Genomic DNA, 25,250 nt, shown 5'->3' with positions numbered 1-25,250 from the left:
GGCCACATTTTAAATAGATGATTTGAACCGTCCATCTTATTGGTAGAACCATATCTAATCAATATTATAACAAACAAACTTCATCACCGATGATCATAACCATTGAATCTAAACACTGGCAAAGTTTGAATTTTCGTTCAGCCTAAGTTTCTTAGGTTTGCCCATATTTCGTAGCATCTATAACGTGGACGGTTCAGATCATCAGACCATCTAAGTACGTGGGCCCCAATAAATAATCAAATACCCACTGTGGGTCTGATGGTGAAAACCTGACTCTAACATGGTTGCTGTGATACGCCAACGTCAACATTTCATGATGATAACACTTTCAACTCGATGGACACGTGAATAGTCCAACAACCAATCCTAACCATCCACTTGTTAAGAAGTCAGGACGGACAAGTCCAGTCAACCGACAAAAAATACATTTGAATGTAGACAGTTGCTTATCCCTTCCAACAGTTAAAAGACTGTCCCACCAAATGGACGGTGGAGTGCAACGCCCCTTTCGGCTGCACGGAAGTTGCATAAAACACGCGTTAAAACCTCTTCCAACAGCAACTAACAGACAACTGAGTCGTTTACTCAGCCGGCCCGTGCCGAAAGCCATCGCGCGTGGTCTATCTTAAGACTCCAACCAAAAAGACAATCCTCATATTTAAAAGCCATAAAGACGTTGAAAATTCAAAAAAGAAAATATTTCTATTCTATTCTCTCTTTTTTCAATCGAGGAGGTTCGCAGCTCTTTCTTCCGTATAACATTATCCTCTAATTCGCTATGTACAAGATCCAAAAAGGAAATTTTTTTTTTTTTTTAAAGGGGAAAAAGAAAAGAAAAAAAGAAAAAAGAAAAAAAGAACAGCACATACACCAAAGTCCGGTGTTAAACCTCTGCTTCCTCTTTTTTTAAACAATCTGAATTCAAATTTTCTTCTTCTTCAACTCCAGCACTAACATAAGCTCCTGTCAGCTCCTTGGCCCTCTCAGCTTGCAAATTCCAATCAGTGCGGCCCAGCACAATTAACATCAGCACCACACACGTAAATTGGGCAGCCATGAGCCCAAACCAAAGCCCCTTAAAATCATACCCAGCCCAAAAGCCCAAGACAACAGCCACCGGCATTCCGACGAAATAAAACGATCCAAGATTGATATTAGCTCCCATCTTTGGCTGTGCAGTGCCTCGTAGCACGCCGCACATCGTCGTCTGTGGACAGTTGCCGAGCTCGCAAAGTCCAATTATTGGTAATACCATCGACGTCAATGAAAGAATTTCAGCATCATTTGAAAACATACTAGCCCATGTTTTTCTCACCATAAGAGCAAATAGCATTGCTGAAAGTCCAAGAACGAAGCTGCATGCAAGTCCAACGTTAGCCGCCAGCTTTGCCTTTTCAGGCCTGTTCGCGCCCAATTCATTGCCGACTCGAGTCGATACGCCAGTACTCAGAGACGATGGGAAAATGTATATGAGTGAAGTAGTCTGAATTAGAATCCCCATGGAAGCAACGGTAGCCTTGGGATTGAGAAGCAACCCACATAGCAGAATAATGATCTCGTACCACCACCATTCCAAACAGACGGAAATGCAGCTTGGAATGGAAAGATTCAAAAGAGAAGTCCAACCTTTCAAGCATTCAGCTGAGACGCCATCCCATGTCTTCTTGTATATGCCAGATAATGAAATGAAGATTATCAAGAAGACTACGAGATTGACGTTTGTCAAGACGCTTCCAAGAGCAACACCTCTAATGCCAAAGCCGAACACGGAAACAAGACAGTAATTAATTGGGAGGTGGAGAAGGAGAGAGAGCACAGCACAGTAAGTTAATGGGAGAGTAATAGACTGAGTTCGGAGATATATGCGGAGAGGGTGGAGGAGGGATTGAGCAAGGAGATCTGGAAGGGAGAAAAGAATGTAGGACTGGGCTTCTTGGGCAATATCTTCATTTTGGCCAACAAAGAGTAGAATTCTCTTCATGTTCAACCAGAGAAGAGCTACTGGGAGAGAGGTAGAGAGTAGTAAGAGGACTGTTCTTTGGAGAGAAAGGCCGAGGAGAGTGTATTTCTTGGCGCCAAAGGCCTGGCCACATATTGGTTCCATGCCCATTGCAAGGCCAGAGAGAATGGAGTAACCGGTAATGTTGGCAAAGCCAATGGCGAGGGCACCACCAGCGAGAGATAGCTCGCCAAGGTGGCCGAGGAAGAGCATGGAGATCATGGAGCGAGAGTAGAGGACTAGGCCTGTGAGGATCATGGGAAAAGAGATGTTAATAATGGCTTTGGCTTCTGAGATAGCAAGGGAGAGGTGGGTCTTTTGGATGGGCTTTGTGTAATGGGCCGTAGACTTTTTGGTGTCGGGCTTTTGTTGCGGGTGTTGGGTTGTTGGGGTTTTGGGGATGAAGGGAGTAAGGATGTTGGGTTGTTGGGAAACGTCATTGGGAGAAGGAAGCGAAGGTTGGTGGGTGTTGTCGCATTTGCCGGGGAGAGGAGAGGAAGTAGTTACCCTACACATGGTTTTTTGGTCTTTGAGAGAGAGAGAGAGAGAGAGAGAGAGAGAGGGGGGGTGGGCGGGGAGGTGGAGGGAGGGAGGGAGGGAGGGAGGAGTTTAAAACTGTTGGAGAGAGAGAGAGAGAGAGAGAGAGAGAGAAGGGGGTGCGGGGGTGGAGAGAGAGAGAGAGAGAGAGAGAGAGAGAGAGAAGGGGGTGCGGGGGTGTAATGAATGGGAGGGAGAGGGTGGGATTTAAATGGGTTTGTGGGTCTGCGCGGACAGTTTTGATGACAACTTTCGATCTGACATTCGCTCCCTACCTTTGGATCTTTCGATCGTCGTATTCGACAAAAACCCTATTTCGCCTGCAGCAGGATACTCTCTCTCTCTCTCTCTCGATCCCACGACTGAATATCTCGGTTGTGAGGATTTAAATCGTCGCACAAGGGAATACAGAGGATGGAATACCGAAAATGCCCTCATTTTTGTATTAATGCCTTGAAATAATCTGCGAAAAGGGATTGACGGTTTGGATGTACAGATACATCACGGTGAGCCCGCCCACAGAACCGCCCGTTCGGAGCTAGGGACGGGCGGGGGTAGTACGCAATCCGCGTCCTGTCTCTGTATGGACTGCGGTGCTTTTGAATCCTTTTAGAGGAGGCTCGCCTTTGACTATTTTTGTCGTTTATCAAATGACTTATAAAGCCTCAAACAGGTACGATCCTCAACACGTGGATATCTCTACAGTGCTCGGGTTCTTGTTAGGTGCATGTGTACTCGGCCCTACCGTTGATGGAACGGCCGAATAACCCTTCCATCAAAGGCCTGCAAATAGACGGATTAGAAAAAAGATACATACCAAACTTGCATCTTCACCCGTAGTTAGAATCTCCCAACACAAAAGACAATCTTGAAGCCATGCCCAATGGGGCCCACTACATCAATGACCCAGATCATCCAACCACTAGCCCCACTTATACCAACTTTAAAACACGAGGGTATTATACACACAACAACATATTATAGTCGGCCGTTGAAAATAAATGTACAAATCTCGGTCGGTTTTGCTTACTCACCTGAGCTTGGAATTTTCTCACCTTCCTATCCACACCGTACAAACTACAGTTTAATGGCTCTCTCTCTCTCTCTCTCTCTATATATATATATATATATATATATAGTCAAACGGAGATATAGAAACGTTTTCGGATAGGCATGCATGTTTTGTGACGGACAAAACGTAAGTTTGGATTTTGTGTATGGAGGGATGTGGGAATGAACCCAAAGAGAGTTCTGACCGCATGTAGGCTCTTTGCTGTGCATATGTCTAAGTAGATGTGGTTAAAAGGTATGGTGTGATTCAGCTGGCACATAAACAAGGTGTTTGTGTTATATTATAATTAGGTTTTGTTGGTTTTGTTATTATTATTTTTAGTGGCTGGACGGACCTTGATTGTGCCACTTAAATTTTGAAAAACCCTAGTAAACGGATCCATCATGTGGGGTGGAGATTGCGTGTCCATGACTAAACTTAACCTTAAAGTCATGGTCTTTGTACGAGAATGGTTGGGGAAAATTCTACTGGTTCATGTATATGTATGGATTGGAGGGTTGGTAGTGTTGAACTTGAATTTGATAACCAAGGGTTCACATGCATAATATGCTTGTGATGGGACACATACGGCCTTGGGGTGGTTGGGAGTTATTTGAAACGCCCAGATCATGTAACGGAGTGTTTATATGGCCCTGAATGATACATGGGTACATGTTTTAGCCATGTGAGGCTTAGTGTGATGTGGGAGTATTGTAACTCCGGAGGTTTTTAATAAAATAAAATAACAATAAAAATAATAACTATTATTTTAAATTTAACATTTAGAGAGAATGTGTGAGATTTGGTATCTCAACTCTCCCTCTTATCCAAAATCATATATTTAGTCTCTAATCTAACCCTAATCTCCTATATTATCTATATCATTAATCCATCTTTCTTTCTTCTCTCTAACACACACTATCTCTCGTGTCTCTCAACCTCCCAACAAGTTTTTTTCTTTTAAAGAGGGTATTGTAAGATGAGTTCTATTCCAACTCAAATATTAATCAAAAGATACTCTATGTACTACTGAAAAAAAGAGAGAGAAAACTATGGAGAACTCAAATCTGGTAAGTCTGTTGTTATTCTTTCATTAATTTTTATACATTTAGCTTATTTTTGTTGCATTTATGCAATAATCGGGGTGGATCGACCGCTCAATCATCACATTGATATATGGGTTGATTCGATGAAATTAAAGATTTGGATTTCATACGAAAATCTCTTGGTTATAAAGGTTGGTGTGGGCCCATCTGTATCTGTCAGATCATAAGATCCTTAAAGTCAAAATATACAAAGGTCTCAATTTCTAGATCGATCTAATCATCGAATGGGCTATACTAGTCAAATCTAATTGTATACACTAATTTATATATTTGATTCTAAGATGGGTGATTAGACGTATTGGATATGATCCTTACCATTCATATACATTCTCGGACGAATCTATCATGAAATTAAGAACTGTGGATGGATCCTATCGTCTGGTGGGCCACGATGATCGTAAGAATGGTTATTATTAACATGGTCTGAAGGGAAATATGAATCCTATATGATCTAGATCTGGATAATTCATCGGCTTTTCCTTAAATAATCAAGTGGAAGCCAATTGACTATTTGAATCTGATCCAAAGACATAAATAACCCTTTAATTTAAGAATAAATGAAAAACTTACACAATATTAAATTAATATTCAATCAGGAACTTATTAAGAATATATAAATTGTTTAGGGTTTGTTGAATAGTGGTTAGCCACCTAAGGTGATTAATCAAAAGTGGCCCCCACTATGTAATGAAATTGGATCGAACAATAATGTAGCATATATTATTGTTAGGATTTTTAAATTCAAATTAATCTGATCATCTTGTGGATTTTTTATTTCTAGACCCATGTGAGTAATCCCAACATGTCTTATGTTCATGAAAATTAAAATAAAATTAATTGTGTGGTTGATTGATTGATGTGTTGTATTGAGTGATGTATTGTTTTGTTGATTTAACTAATGTAATATATGAAATTGTGATACATGCCAATCTAAGATCTCACATTTGATTATTAGAGTACGATGAAATCACATACGTATATTCCTAATAAAAACAAGTATTTATGAATAGCTATGAAATGATGAAATCATATATCATCCATCACATTAGCATTTTGTATTGTCAATCATGGGGGACATCCCTGGAAAAAACGTCGATCCTGGTAGATCATGGGGGACCTCCCTGGAACGATCACTCCATCTGATGCATTTATACATCATGTGCATTTATGTCATTTTGCATTATATATCTTGTATTATTTTAATTGGTATGTTAATGAACCATGCTAAGTTATTTCACTAAGACTAGATTGCTTACATTTTATTTATGAAAAAACCCTATAGATGGAGATACATTTGATGAAGTTGTTCAAGAAATAGATCATATAGTGGAACCTAAACATGACCCGTGGGAAATATGGTTGTATCTATCATAAGAGGAACTAGTCGCATTTGTACCATTCCTAATTATTTAATTGAAATTTTACTTATAAGGATGGTCTGATATATATATATATATATATATATAATGAATTGTGGTATTAGATGTAGTATTTTATGCATTTGATTGGTTATATTTAATTGAATTGTTATATGTCTATAAAAAGTATTCATCGGTAAGTTATATTAACTGATGAATGATGCATAATTTATGCCGATTGAATATTTATGAATGTTGAGTAGAGCTAGGCAGGACTCGACTCGATTCGGCAGATCCGACTCATCCGACGCGGTTGGATCCAACTGGATCCGAACCAAATGCTAGAGCCGGGTTCAGATCGAGTAGACCCACCCAGATTCGAACTCCGACTGAGTTGAGTTCGGCTTGAACCGAAACTCGATCCGGTCAGATTCGAACTGATCTAAAACTTGACTCGATCCGGTTGGATTTGAACCGATCCAAAACCTAACTCGATCTGTGGTGGGGCCCACGTTCTACACTTTTTCTTTGGTCCAACAGACTACTGGGCATGTTTGGTTTCAAACCAGGCAGTTTTTTTTTCTTATTTACAATGGTAAATGGTGGTAAATAGGTAATTATAATTTATTCCCATTATTGGAAGAGAGGAAATACAAAGGTAATTACACCTCGATTTTCAGAATTTGCTTTTTGAAAAAATAGGTGGAAATGAGTGAGGGAAATTTGTGGGTCCCACCATGATGTATGTGATGAATCCACACCATCTATCTATTTTATAAGATCATTTTAGGGCTTGTGCCAAAAAATTAGGCAGATTATAAGCTTAAGTGGGCCACACCGCAGAAAATAAGGGGATATTGACATCCATCGTTGAAATGTGAAGCCATTCGTGGGTCCCATACTGATGTGTATTGTGGTCCAACATATTCATATGATTACATAGACACAGATGAAGGGGAAAAAATATCAACTTGACGCAAAACTCCTATGGTCGTAAGAATTTTTCAATGGTGGGTGTTTAATCCTCTGTTTCTTATGTTGTGGTCCACTTGCACTTTGGATTTGAATCTATTTTCAATTCATCACCCTAAAATGAGTTGTTAAAATGAATGGACGTTTGGATCATACACATATATCATGATGGGCCCGACAAAATTTTAAACTTTTTTCCTTGGTATTACTATAAGTCAAATCAAAGGTCACTGGATATGGGCGGTTGGCGTATATTTCTTATGGGAAATAGATATATATGGGCGACTTGCGTATATTTCTTATGGGAAATAGAAATTAGACTGCGTACTAAGTTACTCAGTAGGCTTTTATCGTACTAAGTAAACTCGGTTGGGCCTACCATGAATGTGTGTGGGTTATCCACGCCATTCGTCTATTTTTCCAAATCATTTCAGTGGTTGAGCCCTCAAATTAACTGCTGAAATGGATGGACGGAGTCGATAAAATATGTATATCATGGTGGACCCCACAAAGTTTACTCAATACACTTAGCGTGCTAAGTTACTCAATACACAATCCACGTCCTAGGAAATAATGATTATTTATTTACTCTTATTTCCAACTGTAAATAAGAAAACAAGCAGTCATTGAAAAAAAAAATGATTTATGGTGTAATTTCCTCGAAAACCGTGGCGAAAATAGTAGGTAAAGGGATTGAAATTATGGCGGTATAATTTTTGGGTCCTATTGTTATGCGTGTGTCTTATCCACATTGTCCATCTATTCTACGTGCTCATTTTAGGGCGTGAACAAAAAAATGAGGCAGATACAATGTTCAAGTGGACCACACTATAGGAAACAAAGAGCATTGTGAATGCCTACCATTGAAAGTAAAAATGAGCCAAGGGCCCATAGGGATGTGTACCTTTCATCCAACCCGTTCATGGCATCACACTGACATGGATGAAGAGAAAACACAAATACCAACTTAATCCAAAACTTCTATGGTCCCAAAGAAGAAATGAACGATAACGTTCAATTTCTCGTCTCATATGGAGTGGTCCACTTAAGTTTTGGATCTACCTCAATTTTGGGATCATGCTATAAAATGAGTGGGAAAAATGGATGGATGGCATGGATCAAACACATACATAACAGTGGGCCCCATAGATTTTAACGAGAAAAAGCTTTCTTTACCCCTTTCAAATGCAAAAGTTTTTCAAACAAGCTTCCTGTCAACATCACGTCAATGTGAAACAAACTTTTCAAACAAGCTTCTCGTCAACATCTGGTGACCCAATCCGAACCATAGCCAACTCGATCCGACTCAGTATTTCTAACCGAGTTGGACTCAATTCGAATCAGCGCAGCCAAGATCCGGTTCGGATTGAGTTAGGTCCACTGGACTCGATCCCAAGTCAAATCAAGTTCGGATCAGGATTTTCACCATACCGAATTGAGTTGAGTTGGACCTAACTTGGTCCGACTCAACTCGATGCCCACCTCTAATGTTGAGAATAGACGGAAGTTAGTGCTTAAATCATTTTGTGTGATGATTGTAAATAGATATAGTTGGAATGTAAAATAAATATTACCTTTTCCTTTGAATAATCGTATAATGGAATGAATTAAATACACATAGTATACAAGTTATGAATCAAAACTCAAGTCTGACGGTGCACACTGTGTACTCAAATTTCAAGGCGTGACAAGTACCATCCACCCCATCAGTTAGATGTGGCCCCTTAGTATTAGGCCTAGGTCTCAAACTCCGGCTTGATCTATAACTAAGGTGGGCCACACCAAAGGGAGCTATGAGAGACATCTAAGAGTGAGACACCTTTGTGAGGGCCCAAAAATATTGTACTAAGTAAACTCAATTGGGCCTATCATGAATGTATGTGGGTTATCCACGCCGTCCATCTATTTTTCCAGATCATTTCAATGGTTGAGTCGAAAATTGAAGCATGCCCAAAGCTCAAGTGGACCACACCACAGGAAACAGTGGGAATAATGACTTCCACCGTTGAAACCTTATTAGGGCCCACAGTGATGTTTATTTGTCATCTCACTTGTTCATAAGATCACACATGACATGGATGAAGGCCAAAAACAAATAATAGATTGATCCGAAAGTTATGTGGCTCGGCCTAAGAAATTTTCGATGGTAGAATTTCAATTCACACTGTTGTTTTCCGTGGTGAGGTCCACTTGAGATTTGGATATACTTTGTTTTTGGACTAGAGCCCTCAAATTATCTGTTAAAATGGATAGACGGAGTGGATAAAATATGTAAATCATGGTGGACCCCATAGAGTTTACTCAGTACGCTTAGCGTGCTGAGTTACTCAGTACGCAATCCGCATCCTGGGAAATAATGATTATTTATTTACTTTTATTTCCAACTATAAATAAGAAAACAAACAGTTGTTTGAAAAAAAAAAAAGTGATTTACGATGTAATTTCCTCAAAAACTGTGGCAAAAATAGTGGGTAAATGGACTGAAATTATGGCAATGTAATTTTTTGGTCCCATTGTTATGCATGTGTCTGATCCATGCTGTCCATCAGTTCTACATGCCCATTTTAAGGCATGAGCAAAAAAATGAGGCAGATACAACGTTCAAGTGGACCATACCATAGGAAACAAAGAGAATTGTGAATGCCTACCATTGAAAGTAAAAATGAGACAAGGGCCCACAGGGATGTGTACCTATCATCCAACCCGTTCATGGCATCACACAGAGATGGATGAAGAGAAAACACAAATACCAACTTTATCCAAAACTTCTATGGCCCCAAAGAAGAAATGAATGATAAACATTCAATTTCTTCTATCTCATATGGAATGGTCCACTTGATAGGATCTTGTCATAAAATGAGTGGAAAAAATGGATGGATGGCATGGATCAAACACATACATAACAATGGGCCCCATAGATTTTAATGAGAAAAAGCTTTCTTTACCCTTTCAAGTGTAAAAACTTTTTAAACATGCTTCCTGTCAACATCACATCAATGTCAAACAATCTTCCTCTCAACATCAAGTCAACATTTGGTGACCGAATCCAAACCGTAGCCAACTCGATCCGACTCAGTATCTTTGACCGAGACAGACTCGGTTTGGATCAGCGCAACCAAGATCTAGTTTGGATCGAGTTAGGCCCGCTGGACTCGATCCCTAGTCGAGTCTGAGTTACCGAGTAACTCGACCCGAAACTCAATCCAGTCAGACTCGACTCAGGTTTAGGTGTGTGTGTGTGTGTGTGTAACCTAATTTCTAACTATTTCTAACCTTACCTGCCGCACCCAACCCCGACCTGATCCCAAACTCTCTCTCTCTCTCTCCCTTGCTCATCCTCCTCTTCTAAGCCCGACAGCCACCCACCACCACCCTCCTCTCTCTCTCTCTCTCTCTCTCTCTCTCTCTCTCTCTCTCTCTCTCTCTCTCTCTCTCTCTCTCTATATATATATATATATATATATATATATATATATATATATATATATATATATTTATATATTCAATTCGATGCCAACTCAACCTAACTCAGTACTTCTAACCGGGTGACACTTGGTCCAGATCAGTCCAGGCTAGACCCGGACTCGAATCAGGTCAGGCATGCTCGACTCGGTACTGAGTCGGATCGAATTCAGGTCAGGCCTATTTCAAAATCGGATCAAGCCGGGTCAGACCTAGCTCGGTCCAACTCGACTTGATACCCAACTCTAGTTCTAGGTAAGCATTTATACACACACACATGCTTACCTGCACACCTTTTTAGGTAAGAACTCATGTACACCTTTCATGGGTACAAAATTCCATGCGCCCAAATTTTAGCTTGATCCAAAACTTTTATGGGCCCTAACAAAGGGAATCAGTTTCCTCCCTTGATTTGCCTCTCTTTTTCCTATGACCCGCCAGAGTTTTGGATCGGGCTAAAATTGAGATTCCAAATGTTTCGTGGGTTGGTGCGACCCTCCGAAATTTGTGCTCATGACTCATATGGAAAGGTATACGCAAGTTCTCACCTAAAAAGGTGAGTAGGTGAGCATTTTTGTATACACATGATACATATACATATACATATATGTATATACATACATACACCTATATGTATATACATGTGTGTGTGTGGCTGATTATATATGTAGGGTGCCGATGAGGAGGCACTCATATTCCTGATTTGGATTTCTAGGCACATCATGGGTGGTCCCTAAAAAACTCGGACATTTGATAATCACCCCACGTTGGATGTGCATTCGGTGACCATTCCCCTCGCGTGTCTAAACACAGGACCATGGTGTAGAACCGATGATTCCTGTAGTGTGAAAAAGCGTACATGAAATCGGTTTAGTAATTAGACATTGCTAATATAAACTTCTTTTGCTCGTTAATCACGCTGTGTCATTGAAGGACCCACGATCATGTTCTAGAAATCAATGCCAAGACCCACATCCACATATCTTTGAATGGGATCATTGTCCAAATACTTTTATAAAAGATTTGGTTTTGTTGCCGTGGAAATTAAAGTAGACATTGATAGGGACTTTCCATTATTGTCAATGTGTCCATACGAGCCATTTGTGAAAAGAGGCATTGTCCATTCAATTAGTTGGGCTTGCTACAATCAAGGGATAGTGAAATCTTGATTGATTTACTTGAACAACGGTCTTACTGGATTAGAAATTTGTGTGGTGGCCCTTTTTCTCTTTTTTCTTTTTTTCCTAAGGAAGTTATATGATACTTAGGCAGCTTTGGCACTTGATAAGCATGCACTTACACAAATTAAACATCGCATGTATTAGCTCAAATTACACCGACTAAATTGTGGAATCCACTATCACTAAGACATGGTCCAGAATTTAAATTAATTGAACAATTGTGACCTTTGATTCGTGGATGCTAACTTGTTGAAACAAGACCATTGGATATTTTTAAATTCAAAATGTCCAATAAATGTGTAGAAATCCTATAATCAGCACGTTTGGGGCAAGTTATTATATGGGATTAGGTGGAATAGAATTGCATTGGGTCTGGTGCAAATTTCATCGGGATGATGAGAAATGTTGGGATTAGGTGGGATGGAATTGCATTTGGTCCCACGCGGGATTTTCATGAAATCCACATATGAGCCTCACATGGATGCATGCATTTATCCATGCCGTCCATCCATATATACCATTTACACATGACATTCTAGTTATATATGTATACAAGCGAACGACATCCGTTGTGAATTTGGTCTATTGATTACAATTCCTTGGTCCACCAAATAGGATTTTGCTTAATCCAATGTTTCCCAATAGTAAGAATTTTATTCTAAACATGGGATTGAATGGCTAAAATATCATGGCATCATTGTACAATAACAATGTTAATCCCACCCGATACAATTCAATATACCATTTTATTCCACAGACCAAACAAGCCCATGAAACACCTAACCAGAGATCATAATCAGGTTGCAATTTCTAAGCCATCTCTAAGGTTATCATCCATGGCAGATAAAGTAGGAAAGCTGTTTATGATTTTCCAATACTTTCAATGTCAAATGGTAATGGCAAGGGCCCCACATGAGGACCCATAGCCCCAAAGACCAATCTACGGTGCATTGGTCATGAAGGCGTATAGAAGCCGTTAAGAGTAGAAATCAGAATGTTCTCCATGAGACTTGGGAGGTGGCTTTGTCAGTTTATGACCAGTAAATGAGTTCCCACAGTCATGTACGACCAAAGTGTACTGTGGGCGCAGGGACCAATGATAGGTTGAAAGCGATCTGGCCAGCTATTCCCATTCACCCATTTATGCAATCAAGCTGGACCCATTTGGGTCTTTGACAACGCATTTTTAAGTCGTTTTGGGTGCAGTCTTTCCAGAGCGTGTGGTCATTGGAGAAGTCAAATGCAACTCTGTCTATTTCTTCTTAGGATTCGTTTGGCTTCTATCACAGCTGAGATTCATCGCACACTGGGGCCCACATGGTAAGTGGTCCAATTGTAAGAACTATCTATATGTGGACTGTTCTATAATGGTTTGTCGGAATTTTAACCTTAGGATGAGTCACACGTGACACTTGGGGTCTGACAAACAATATTTAGATGGTTTGGATTGAAGTGATAACTGTCCTGTGGGCCCCACATAAATATAGTTATACATAACCTTCATGAGGGCCCAAAGTACAGAATCATATATTCTCCTAAATGAGAGGTGTGGTTTGTTGGAAATTCAACCTTAAGAAGAGTCACGCGTGATACATGTGGTCCAATAAAAAGATTTAGATGGTTTGAATTGAAGTGATAAGTGTCCCATGGGCCCCACATAATTATAGTTAAATGTGACCTTTGTGAGGGCTCAAACTACATAATCGTTCTCCTAAAACAAGGTGTAATCGGGGTTTTCTCTCTTGAAAGGAGGGGCACGAGGACGATGGCAACAGGCGGGAATTTGTCAATGAGAAGAATTAATTCTATCTTTGGCCGTCTCTATAAATCAGAAGCTTTCAATCCTCAGGCCAATCATGTCCTTGAACGTACAACAACCTCATCAATTAGAACTCGAAAATGGTGTGAAAGGGTGGAAGATCGAAAGATTTTGCTAAGATATTGCTTAAATTGCTCACAGGCTATTCAAGTATTAGGGCCGGTTTGGGAGCATGGATTTGAAACCCCCTTGGATCCGGAACCCCTGGATTTGAAATCCTCTTGTTGTGTTTGGCGCCCTAAATTGAAAATCAACTTTAATCCAAACGTAGCTACTCATGGTATATTTGCAAAGATTTGAATTTAATTACTAAATCAAGTTTAATATCTTTAATTAGTGAACTTATGTAATTTTTGACACAATGGTTATAATAAGCCCATTGAAATATATATTTTGCCAAAAAATGATGAAACTTCAAGTCTCGGATGAGCCTCAAGCACAAGATCACATCCGACTGACTAACCAACAATTTTTAACCGTTGATTTGCATGGACAATGTTTGGATAATGTTGATCATCGTATTAAGGTAACTATAATGATGCAATTGATAATCTAATTATTTTAGGATATCATTAGGAGGCCATGTGCCCAATAGATTAATAGTATACTGATACACATGTTACACATGCAATTATGGGAATGATTTTAGATGTAATCCAAGGTCTCACCTTGGATTTCAAACCACCTGATCGAGGAGATTTCAAACCCTTTGGATTTGAAACCTCTGGTTACTTTATGATGCCAAATAACTAAGGGATTTAAAATCCCCCCAAATCCATGGTGCCAAATAACCCCTTAGATTTGTTATTTTGTACATTAACTAGCTTGTCATGAAAAACTTACATTAAACCCATAATTGTGTTTATCATTGACCGCAGATGAACAACAAAAAAGAATTTTCCAATTTCTTATGGTCAACTCCAAAAAACCAAAGGCTCAACTCGATATTGGATAACACTGATTATAATATAATAACAAAACTACAGAAGGTTCGGATCATTAGACCGTATCAGGTTCGAGTCATTAGACCATATCAGAATGTTGGCCTAATAGGTGGCTATACACATTAGATGCTAAACGATAGGAGAGGTGAAATAAACTATTCATCTTGATATGGGAATATATCTAACCTCAGCTAGTTGGTTTCTATGCAATGGACTAGATGTAGAAAAAGGATTATGTGGAAGGAATCCTTCTTTTCCAATGTTTGAAAAGGAATCATCTTAATTTACTGACTTTGCAAAAAAGAAAAGACAGATATTAATGCGTCTAGAAGAAAGTTTATATTCCCACGTACAACCGCTAAAAGGAAATAAAGCGGCAATTTGATTGTTGACTTTGTACTATTTTAAAAATCTATCACATACTTTCTTTTGAAATACATAGTTTTCCATTTGCTAGAGATTCTATGTTTGTTTTCCATATCCATGAAATAGTTTCAATAAAAACAAACACTCTTCAAAATCTTCTTAATCATATTGGATGATATGTCATCAAGTTAAAATTCTTGATTTTACTGATATTGAATTTAATTAGTGGCATGTTTGGATTTTGAATCTTAATATTTTAAGGTCGTGAGATTGTGATTTTGAACTTCAACCTAAGATATATGACCAAATACATTATCACCTATCATGTTAGGCTGTACACGTGGTAAGGAAAATAAACCCATCTCTCTCATTGCTTACCGAAAGTGGGTGGTAAATCTAATACTTGCTGAAATTGGATTCGTAGATGCTGGGTGGGTCCCACCCCACATTTGGAAATTGGATTTGGAATCCTGATCTTGGGCATGAATGTACGGACCTTGGGGGGCCATGGACGGTGGAAGATTTGTAAATAATGTGCAGCACGAAGGTGGGCCCATTTATTTGGTCGGTGTGCTTATCGTTTGTCTTTCTCGCTTTTGCACCAAAAGTGCAATCGGTTATACTCATCTGAAGGAAAGAGGTGTGAAGATGAGTCAAGTAGTGAGAGATCAAAAGAGTCCATTCGCAGGACACGTGTACGGATGACATTCGTGTCCGACATCCAGGAAGTACATCAGGTGGGTCCCACCTAACCTGATGAATGGACCATACTAATTTTTTAGCCGAGTATTCAAGGTGGGCCCACCTGATCACTGGCTAAGATACTGTACACGTGTCAGGTGAAGCACATTTTCAGTCGTCCTCGTGTGGAATGGCCTCATGCACTTTCATCCCACAGCACACATGTAGGACGCGGATTTCCAGCGAAACAGGAAGTTACTGTACTAGGATGTTAGGTGGGGCCCACCGTGAATTTTGTGAGAAATCCACACCGTCCATCCGTTTTTCCAGATCATTTTAGTAGAACATGTCACAAATCAGGTGGATCCAATATTCAAGGAGGCCATACGAGAGGGAAAACCGGGGAAAGAGTTTCTTACCGTTGAAATCTTCTTGGGATCTACCTTGATGTTTATATGTCATCCAAACCGTTTATAAGGTCATTCACATTGGGATAAAGTGAAAACATCAAAAACTTAGCCTGATATGAAACTTAGTGGCCATACGAGTGTTTCAAACGGTGGTCACCGAATCCTCACGGTTTCCTCTCGTCCGTACTCGAGTTTTGTATCCATCTAATTTTTGGTCGCATAATCTAAAATGATCTTTCAAAACGGATGGACGGTGTGGATTCCTAACAAACATCACGGTGGGCCCCACCTAGCATCCCAGCGCAGGAACTTCCTGCAAAGGGCTTCCGCGGGAAATCCGTGTCCGAGGAAAAAGGATCTCCAAAGTAACACGTTTGCTAGATTCTGGAATTGAATTACGATAAACTTACACGTCGGCAAATCCCAGTTGTTTTAAGAATGTGAAAAGCGTGTGAAAATTCTTGCAATTGAGTTGATTTTGGATTTGAAAGAATAGGAATAGGATTCTCTTCCATGACACGTCTACCTTCCTCCTCTACGGACAACATTTTAGGTCCACTAATAGTTCACCACTATTTGGAAAATGGTGGTGACTTCATCATCCTCACACGTGGCACTCGTGTACCCCTATCCACACCATCTGAATTGTGGGACACTTAGTGGATGGATCATGTCTTTGAAACTACACTGACCAAAGAATCTTAACCGTCCAATTGGTGTCTGTTGAATGAAAAGTTAGATAATGAGTTGTCCATATTCCTAGGGCAAGATCAGATGGTTATCATCACATTGAAACTTTTGGGGTTATGCACCATGCGCAGTTGGGTCAGTGATTTTGACGGTCTAAATTTCCATAGTATTCATCTACGGTTGCAGAGTGGCGTCTGGCATGAATATAGAAATGAAGTTGTACGCTGTGAGTTTCTAGTCCGAGGCATTGCACCTACAGGAACGGATTAGGTGTTACCCAGGTGAAACCTTACTAGGAGTTACACTTATCGTGTGCGGCCCACATTGATGAATATGTTTTATATCCACGCCGTCCATCCTATTTTACAGATCTTTTTACCACGTTTTGACAAAAATTTATCAGATCCAAATTGAAGATGGACCACAACACTGGAAACAGTGGTATATGACCATTAAAAAAAATTTGTGGGCCACAGAAGTATTTTATCAAGCCGATCTTTGTATTTTCACTCCATCCATATCTGATTGACCTTAAAAGTTATGGTGGGACCCCTGAATGTTTTAACGGTGATAATCATTGTCTTCATTGCTATTTTTGGTGTGGTCCACTTGAGCTTTGATTATAACTCAATTTTGGGCTAATACTCTAAAATGATCTCGAAAAATGGATGAACGGTGTGGATATAATAAATATATCATTGTGGGCAATGTAACTTTGATCTCATTTAAACCGTTGATTCAACTCGGAGCTCATTTAATGAGGATTTGAGATAATTAATACATGTAATTCCATCAATCCAAACAAACCGTCACTTGGCTCTTTACGACGGAATCCCTGCGGCACCTGTATTTCACATCGCGTACAACAATCGAGCTTCGTGGGCCCACTGTATCGTGTGTGCTATATCCACTCAGAATATCGGATCTCCCATCGCCTTTAAGTTCTGTGGTTAAAATTCATATCGTTCCACAACTAAAGTGGGCCCACCAAACGATACAAAGGAGAGTGAACGTCAACCATAGGTTATGTTGAGGCGCACTACGGCGTGTATAACTCATCAGATCAGTAGATCTGGTTTTTGGGCCTTATCTTGAAAATGAGAAGGTTCACCTGATGAACGGAGAGGATTTGAGAGAATGAACAAGGTGGGCCCCACAGGACATGGGTGTTTTACCACCTGCGTGCAAGTGCAACCAGCAGTGGAGAGGAGTGCAGTTCCTCACTTTTACCATATACGTAAAAATTCGATTTGAGAGCGGAACAGAGGACAGGAACTTTTTCTTTTGGTGCTCGATCCGATCCAAGCCAAAGCTAATATGGACAAATCAACTCAACTCTCTTTGATCGATGTCAAGACACCCGTCACCTTTTCCGATAGACGGCATGCTTTTAACCTCTTTTATCCTTTGGAAATCCACACATTCGGACCTCTTAAGAAGCCGTGTGGATTCGGATCTCCCCTTTCCTGTGGTATTTTGACTGTCCAATTCCACCTTTGGGATCTAATTCCTCTTTTATAAAATATGTGGTAATTTTTGAAAATTGTGGTTTTTTGACTGTCTAATTCCACTTTTGGGACCTAATTCCTCTTTTATAAAATATATGGTAGTTTTTAAAAATGAAAATACATCAGTAATCACACCTCAAAAATACCACCATAAAGCATGTAATCCAATAGGCTTATGTCAAAATTTATAGGTCATACAATGATGTATATATGTGATTTATGTCCTCAATCCATTTTATCACCTTGTTATAAGGCATGTGGCAAAATTTTAGGCAAATTAGAAGCTCAAGTGGACGGCACCACAAGAAATAAGGAGAGTTAATGACGTCCAATATTCTCTCCATATCCTATGGTGTGGTCCGCTTGAGTTTTGAATCTAATTCATTTTTGGGATCATGCCCTAAAATGAGTTGGCAAATAGATTAACGCTATAAACATCATGGAGGGCCCCACATTTCTATATGTGGAAATTGTTTGAATTCAATGCTGTGAAATAGAAAGCTTAACAAACAAACTCATGGTCAACATCAACTTCGAAACTAATGTGGTAATTACATGGATAAATGATCATTATCTATTTGCTGATGATTACATATGTAAATGAAAAAACACCCTCAAATGTAATTAATGGATTATATTTTACAATTAATGTTTACACACATAGGACACAAATGGATGAATGGTATCACATGCATCAACTCGGGGCCCACAAATGTACTGAATTTTAAAATCCACCAAAATTTCTATAGTATTTACTACTAACCATGACCATATGATACCCACTTAAAGCAATCCATCCTGTCATTTCCCAATGCTCAATGAAACTTACATGGGACCAAATCCAATTCCATACCACCTAATACGATGTGCCAAAATTTGTAAAGAGCCCATTTATCCACGAATTATGTGTTAGATTTGCATGCACGTAAGTAGAATATATAAACCATCTATAAGATGGGCTTGACCATGTAAATACTCTTATTCGACCCGTACCTACCTTGAAACCTAAATTCATAGATAATCTAAACCGTCTATAAGATGGGCTGATCATGTAAATGCTCTTATTTGACCCGTACCCAGCTCGAAACCCAGATTCACAGACGGGATGGGTACTCAACAAGTGCCGAACCTAATCAAAAGCAGGTCCGGTTCTTCGAAAACAAGAGTACCCGGAGCCAAGAACAAAACAGAACCGGTTGGCGTGGCTATGGCTATTATAGGACCTAAACCTGAGCCTACTTAGCTTGCCGTAATTGGCCCATGGTCCAGAGATCCGTACTGTTGATATGATGGGGCACAGCGTGGATGGATCATGGAGCAAAAACCCAAAAGTTGCAAGGTTCTAGCTATAGAATACTTGATTTTATTTTATTTTTTTCAGGTTGAATGTGAACCCTTTGGGCCTTTCTTTTGAAAAATGAAGGAGCATGATATTTTTCTTCATCTAGGAATAGGATGTTTTTAATTGAGGACTATAACCGCGGCTCAACACCAAGGTCATGGGTTGAGTCTCGATGTGGGGTGTGTGTTGGTTTGAATTACTGAAGAGGTGGGCCATATCAACAGGTTAGATAGCAAATAAACATTACGGTGGACCTTAGGAAGGTTGGGGTGTATGTTGATTTGAATTATCAAAGGGTGGGCACTATCTATGAGTTAGATGGCAAATAAACATTATGGTGGGCCCCAAGAAGGTTTCATTTTTTTTTTGCCCATACTCTAAAATGAGCTGACAAAAACAGATATTCGGAGTGGATGTAAGCTTCATTTTTTGAATCATACTGATAAAATAGATAAATGAGGTGGATATAAAACACATGCATCGTTGTGGGCCTCCCATCCCAACACCAGCTAATCCGGTGGTGTTGTGGTCAACATCCAATCCCCTTCCGTGTTTGATTGCATCATTTCAGGACGCCGTTTGGCTAGTGATCCCAACCATAGCCAGCTAGCTGGAGTCAAAGCTCTATGACCCCACATTGAATGGATGGACGGCGCGGATTAAACACATAAACCATGGCTAGTGACCCCAACACTAGCCAGCTAACTGGAGTCAAAGCTCTGTGGGCCTCACCATGAATGGATGGACGGATGAACATATACATCATGGTGGGGCCCACAGAGCTTTGACACCAGCCATCGTTAGGGTCACTGGCCAAACCGGGTCCATCATCTCATGGGCCTCACCTGCCGGTGTAACCCAGCTCGTTACCAGTGCGCATGAACTGGAATCCTCTACGACATCTGCCTCCAGCAGCGGGTAAAACACCCAACCTCTTTGGGCCCACCACCCATGTTGTTGGTATATGTGAATCCAACCATAGATGGGCCGACCTATCTTTCATCAACCCCATTCATCAGATCTGCCTCACCTGGAGGAAGGAATATAGAAGAATCAACCCTATCCAAAATTAAGGCGGGCCAAAGTGCGAGAACCCATAAGTTATAACCGCAATTTTACATTGTTTCGATTTTTGCGGGCCGTCCTAGTTTTTGTTGGTGCTTCTATGTATTAACGTGAATTTCAGGGGAGCCGACTGCCTACTGAGTAAACTCTGTGGGGCCCAACGTGACTTATGAATTTTATCCACTCGGTCCATCCATTTTATCATATAATTTGAGGACTTGAGACAAAAAATGAAGTATATCCCAAGTTCAAGTGTACCACACCACAGAAATAGTGTGAATTGAACATCTACCGCTGAAAACTTCTTGGTGTCCACTGAAGTTTTGGATCAAGTCGATATTTGTGTTTTCCTTTCATCCATGTCAGTGTCATCTTATGAACAGGTTAGATGACAAGTAAACATCACTGTCTGCCCTAGGAAGGTTTCAACGGTGGAAATAATTATTTCATTGTTTCTTATGGTGTTGTCCACTTGAGCTTTGGATATGCTTCAAGGTTCAATCATTAAAATCAGCTGAAAAAACGGATGGACAGACTGGATAAATTATGTCGATTCACTGCAGGGTTCAATCATTAAAATGAGCTGAAAAAACGGATGGACGGATTGGATAAATTACGTCCTTTCACTTCGGGCCCAACAGAGTTTACTCAGTACTGAGTGACTCGGTACGTAATCCGATTTCGAATTTCAGATGTACAAAAATGCGGGCCCCAGGAGCTTGAGGTATTACAGCAGGATTACGGTGCGTTGCGTACATATCGAATACGTAGATGTGTTGTGCAACGAAGCAGACCGTGAGACCGATGGGACCTACCTTGACATATGTATTATATATCCACTCCGTCCATCCGTTTTACCACGTCTTTTTTTTTAACATTAGCCTAAAAATGACTTAGAGACAAATCTAAGTTAGATCGTACCGTAGGAAACAGTGATGCTTAAATACTAAAGACTTCTTGTGGGCCACAAAAGTTTTGGATCAAGCTTATATTTATTTTTTCCTTTCATCTAAGGTTTTGTGACCTAATCAACAGGTCGTATGGAAAATAAACATTAAGGTGGCCTGGGAAGTTTTTAATGGTGGGACGTTCAATGGAGACTGTTTTCTATGGTGTGATCTACTTGATAATTAGATCTTATTCATTTGAGGCCTCGTACTTTAAAATGATCTGGCAAAACAGATGCACGGTGTGGATATAGAATACATACATCACCGTGGGCCCCACGTTATAGGCCGTACCTAATTCGGTCCCGAGACCGACACGAGTGCAGCTGTAAGCGTGTCACGTCCGTCGGTGATCTCCCGACATGAAATTTGCCGGGCAAAGCATGACGTCATTGAATTGATGACGCGCGAGTGCCAGAAATCAAACCCACCATCTTTCACAACACGTGTCTTCAAATGACGTCATACGAAGTCTTTTCGCAAGAACTCGGAAACCAAGGCATGACACGAGGAACCCGTGGGGTAGTAGATGCAAAGGCGGGACGCGGATTTCCTGCGCGTTTGGATGCTAGGTGGGGTCCACTGTGATGTTTGAGAGAAATCCAATCCATCCATCCGTTTTGAAAGCTCATTTTAAGCGTCAACTAAGGATAATTTGGATATAGAACCCGAGTGATCCACTCGAGAGGAAACAATTTTTTTTATTAGGGTAAACTTAAGTGTATTTTCATATTAGGCTAAACCGTTTGAAAGGAAATGGGGGCGGATTTCTAAGAAACCATCACCTCCTATCCCTGCTAAAGTCTTTCACACGAAGTCGGCGTCCGGCTAGAGCCCGATGACGTGTATCGATGGTAATTCGACGTTGAAGGCCTGGCTCCTGCATGAGGGGCCAACCTCCATCTCTACAGCTGTCCTCTCAAATCCTCTGCCAGACTGCGGCGGATGATACGCGGGCACGTAGAAATTAGTCAGAAACTCCAGATGTCCACCGGTTCATATGTGCCGCTGCATTTTTTTCTCTTCTCCCGATATTTACTGAACGGCTAAAATGGAAAATATCTAATGAACTTATTCAAAAACCATTTCTTACAAATTAAATGTTAGAATTGTATAATCATTTAGAAACATTGGTTCCACAGTTTGATTTTATTTGAGCGAATGAGTTCACATTCCATGCGTACGTGTAGTGGTTTAACTTTTTAGAGCCTTTTATTTGTTTATTTATTTTAAAATTTAAAGCTTGTTAGTACACCCCACTGTGTTAGCCACCCCCACTAGGGATCGATACCACGACCTCAAGTGTTTAAACTATGTATGTCTTACCTAAGCTGCTTATGAGTTTTACCAATCAGCTCACATGAGCGTAAAATTAAATTTATCTAAAGCTCAAGTGGACCACCATATAGTATATAGTATGAATTGAATGCATACCATTGTGAACTTTTCAGCGCTACAAAGGTTTTAAATCAAGCTGATATTTACCATCATCCGTGTCTACGTGACCTTATAAATTAAATAAGTTAGATGGTAGATATATATTAGATTATAAGAAGGTTTTATTGTTGGATGTCCTTATCCCAACTGTTTCTGGTGTGGTCTGCTAGGCTTAGGATTTAGCTAAAGAGGTTTTGAATCAAGTTGATATTTATGTTCATCTATGTCTACGTGACCTTATAAACAAGTTGGATGACCAATAAATATAATTGTGATCTTAAGAAGGCTTCATTAGTAGATGTCATTATCTTCATTGTTTTTGTGTGGTCTGCCATATTTATGTTCTAAACTGATACTGAAAAATGATCGGCGGTGGATAAGACATACAGGTGGATGAGACACATTCGATGGGAAACGGATTGGCTAATCCCCCCGCTACCAGGGCTCTGTAGGCCCTACCATGATGTATGTGATCATTTTAGGGCTTGATGTAAAAAACGAGAGGGATATAAATTTCAGGTGGACCACACCACAGGAAAGCAATAGTGATTGGATACCCACCATTGAAATCATCCTAAGGCCCACTGTATTGTTTATTTGACATCCAATCTTTTGATTAGGTCATACAACACAGCAAAAGGAAAAAAACAAAGATCAGATTGATCCAAAACAAAGCTCATACTCATGGTAATCGGACGATTAAAGAAATCCAATGGACGGTTCAGATAGAAAACAAATGAAAGATCCATTCGGCACTGAGGGACGGATGCAGATGAGTCCAAAACCTGGGCAGGGATTGCCTGTGACCGGGTCACAGGAAGTTCTGTAGTCGGAGCTGTGTGGGGCCCGCAGAGATGCCTGTAACAAATCTACTCAGTCTATCAGGTTTTTAGGACCATATTAAGATAAAATGATAAAAATCAGACCAATCCAAAACTAAAGTAAGCCACACCGAAAGAAACAGTGGAAACGGAAAATGTCCACTGTTGAAACCTTCCTGAAGCCGACCATGATGTTTATTTTACTCCAAACCGTTCATAGGGTTACTATCACTCAAATAAACAGTGGGCACAGATATCATCCTCATACAATACCTCCGTCGCCCCCACAAAGTTTCTAGTGGTGAGGTTTCAATAATCCCTCCTGTTTCGTGTGGTATGGCCCACATGAGTATTGTATCTGCTTGATTTTTAAATTCCTATCCCACTGTGGTCTTCCAAAACTGATGGACGGAGTGGATTTATCACCGGAAGTGGGCCCCACACAGCGTCCCAATACAAGAACTTATTGTGTCGGCCAAGCATCTAGCTCGTGGGAAGTGTTACAGAGTGTTACAGAATGGCGACGGAGGTGTACGATCGGTCAGATGTATCCAGGCGAACTACGAAAATCGCACAAGATAAATGAAATACAAGGCGGATCGTGCGGTTCCATGGGAAGCGGATTGGCTGGTGTACCACACACCAGCTATATAGCTGCTGTAGGTCCGTGTCGTGCGAAGACGAGCGCTGACGCTCCTAGTTGTACGAACGGTTCAAAGGAGATCAAAGTTGCATATGCCCCACAGTGATGTATTTATTATATCTACACCGTTCATCTATTTTTAGAGATCATTTTAGAGCATTATGCAAAAAATGAATCTTATCCAAAGATCAGCTGGACCATACTACAAATAGCAGCGGAGGTAATGATTTTCACCATTAAAACATTCATAGGGCCCACCATAATGTTTATTTTCCATCCAATATATCCATAAGTACACAGAAATTGGGATGAAGAGGAAAAACAAATTTCATATTGATCCAAAACTAACATAACCCTAAAAAAGGTTTCATTGGTAGACATTCAATCTCCCACTGCTTTTTGCAATGTGGTCCACTGTTTTTCATATTTTTCGTCTAAAGTCTTAATACAAGCTCGCAAAATATATGAACGATTTGGATGAACACCTACCTTATGATCGGACACACAAAACTTGTTGACGTCGGTACAGCAGTTGTACGGCTGGTGTGAGGTACACCAGCCAATCCGCCTCCGGTTCTAGGTTTCCAAACTTGCAGCGGTCGTACCATAAATTCGGAGAGGATTGCGTAGGATAGACCTAGCACCGACGTCGGTGCTGGAAAAACTCTATGACGTATTTTATGATGCCGTTCATTCTGGAAGCGTAGTGGCTGGCCTGCCTTAGACCAGCTTTATAGCCGCCGTATTGACGTTAGCAAGTTCCGTTGTTTTAGTCATCAGATATGCTAATACATTTGACAATATCGTATTAAGGCTTGAAATGAAAATTAAGACGGATCTAACTATCAATGGACCACATTGCAGAAAGAGTGGGGGATTGAACGTCTACCATTGAAACCCTTTTAGTGGTT

The 25,250-nt window shown here is 40.2% G+C and overlaps 1 protein-coding gene across 1 annotated transcript; it reads right to left on the bottom strand.

The window, feature by feature from the left end:
• Window positions 1–879: 879 nt before the first annotated feature.
• LOC131233608 (protein DETOXIFICATION 49-like) lies at window positions 880–2,568 on the bottom strand. The gene has a single exon (XM_058230388.1). The coding sequence runs from the start codon at window positions 2,513–2,515 to the stop codon at window positions 884–886; it is 1,632 nt and encodes a 543-aa protein (XP_058086371.1). The 5' UTR covers window positions 2,516–2,568; the 3' UTR covers window positions 880–883.
• Window positions 2,569–25,250: the final 22,682 nt, after the last annotated feature.

This window comes from Magnolia sinica, chromosome 18, assembly GCF_029962835.1.
Source record: "Magnolia sinica isolate HGM2019 chromosome 18, MsV1, whole genome shotgun sequence".
In the NCBI taxonomy this organism is placed as follows: domain Eukaryota; kingdom Viridiplantae; phylum Streptophyta; class Magnoliopsida; order Magnoliales; family Magnoliaceae; genus Magnolia; species Magnolia sinica.
The sequence above is the reverse complement of the archived record's forward strand: the minus strand, read 5'-3'. Positions and strand labels throughout refer to the sequence as shown.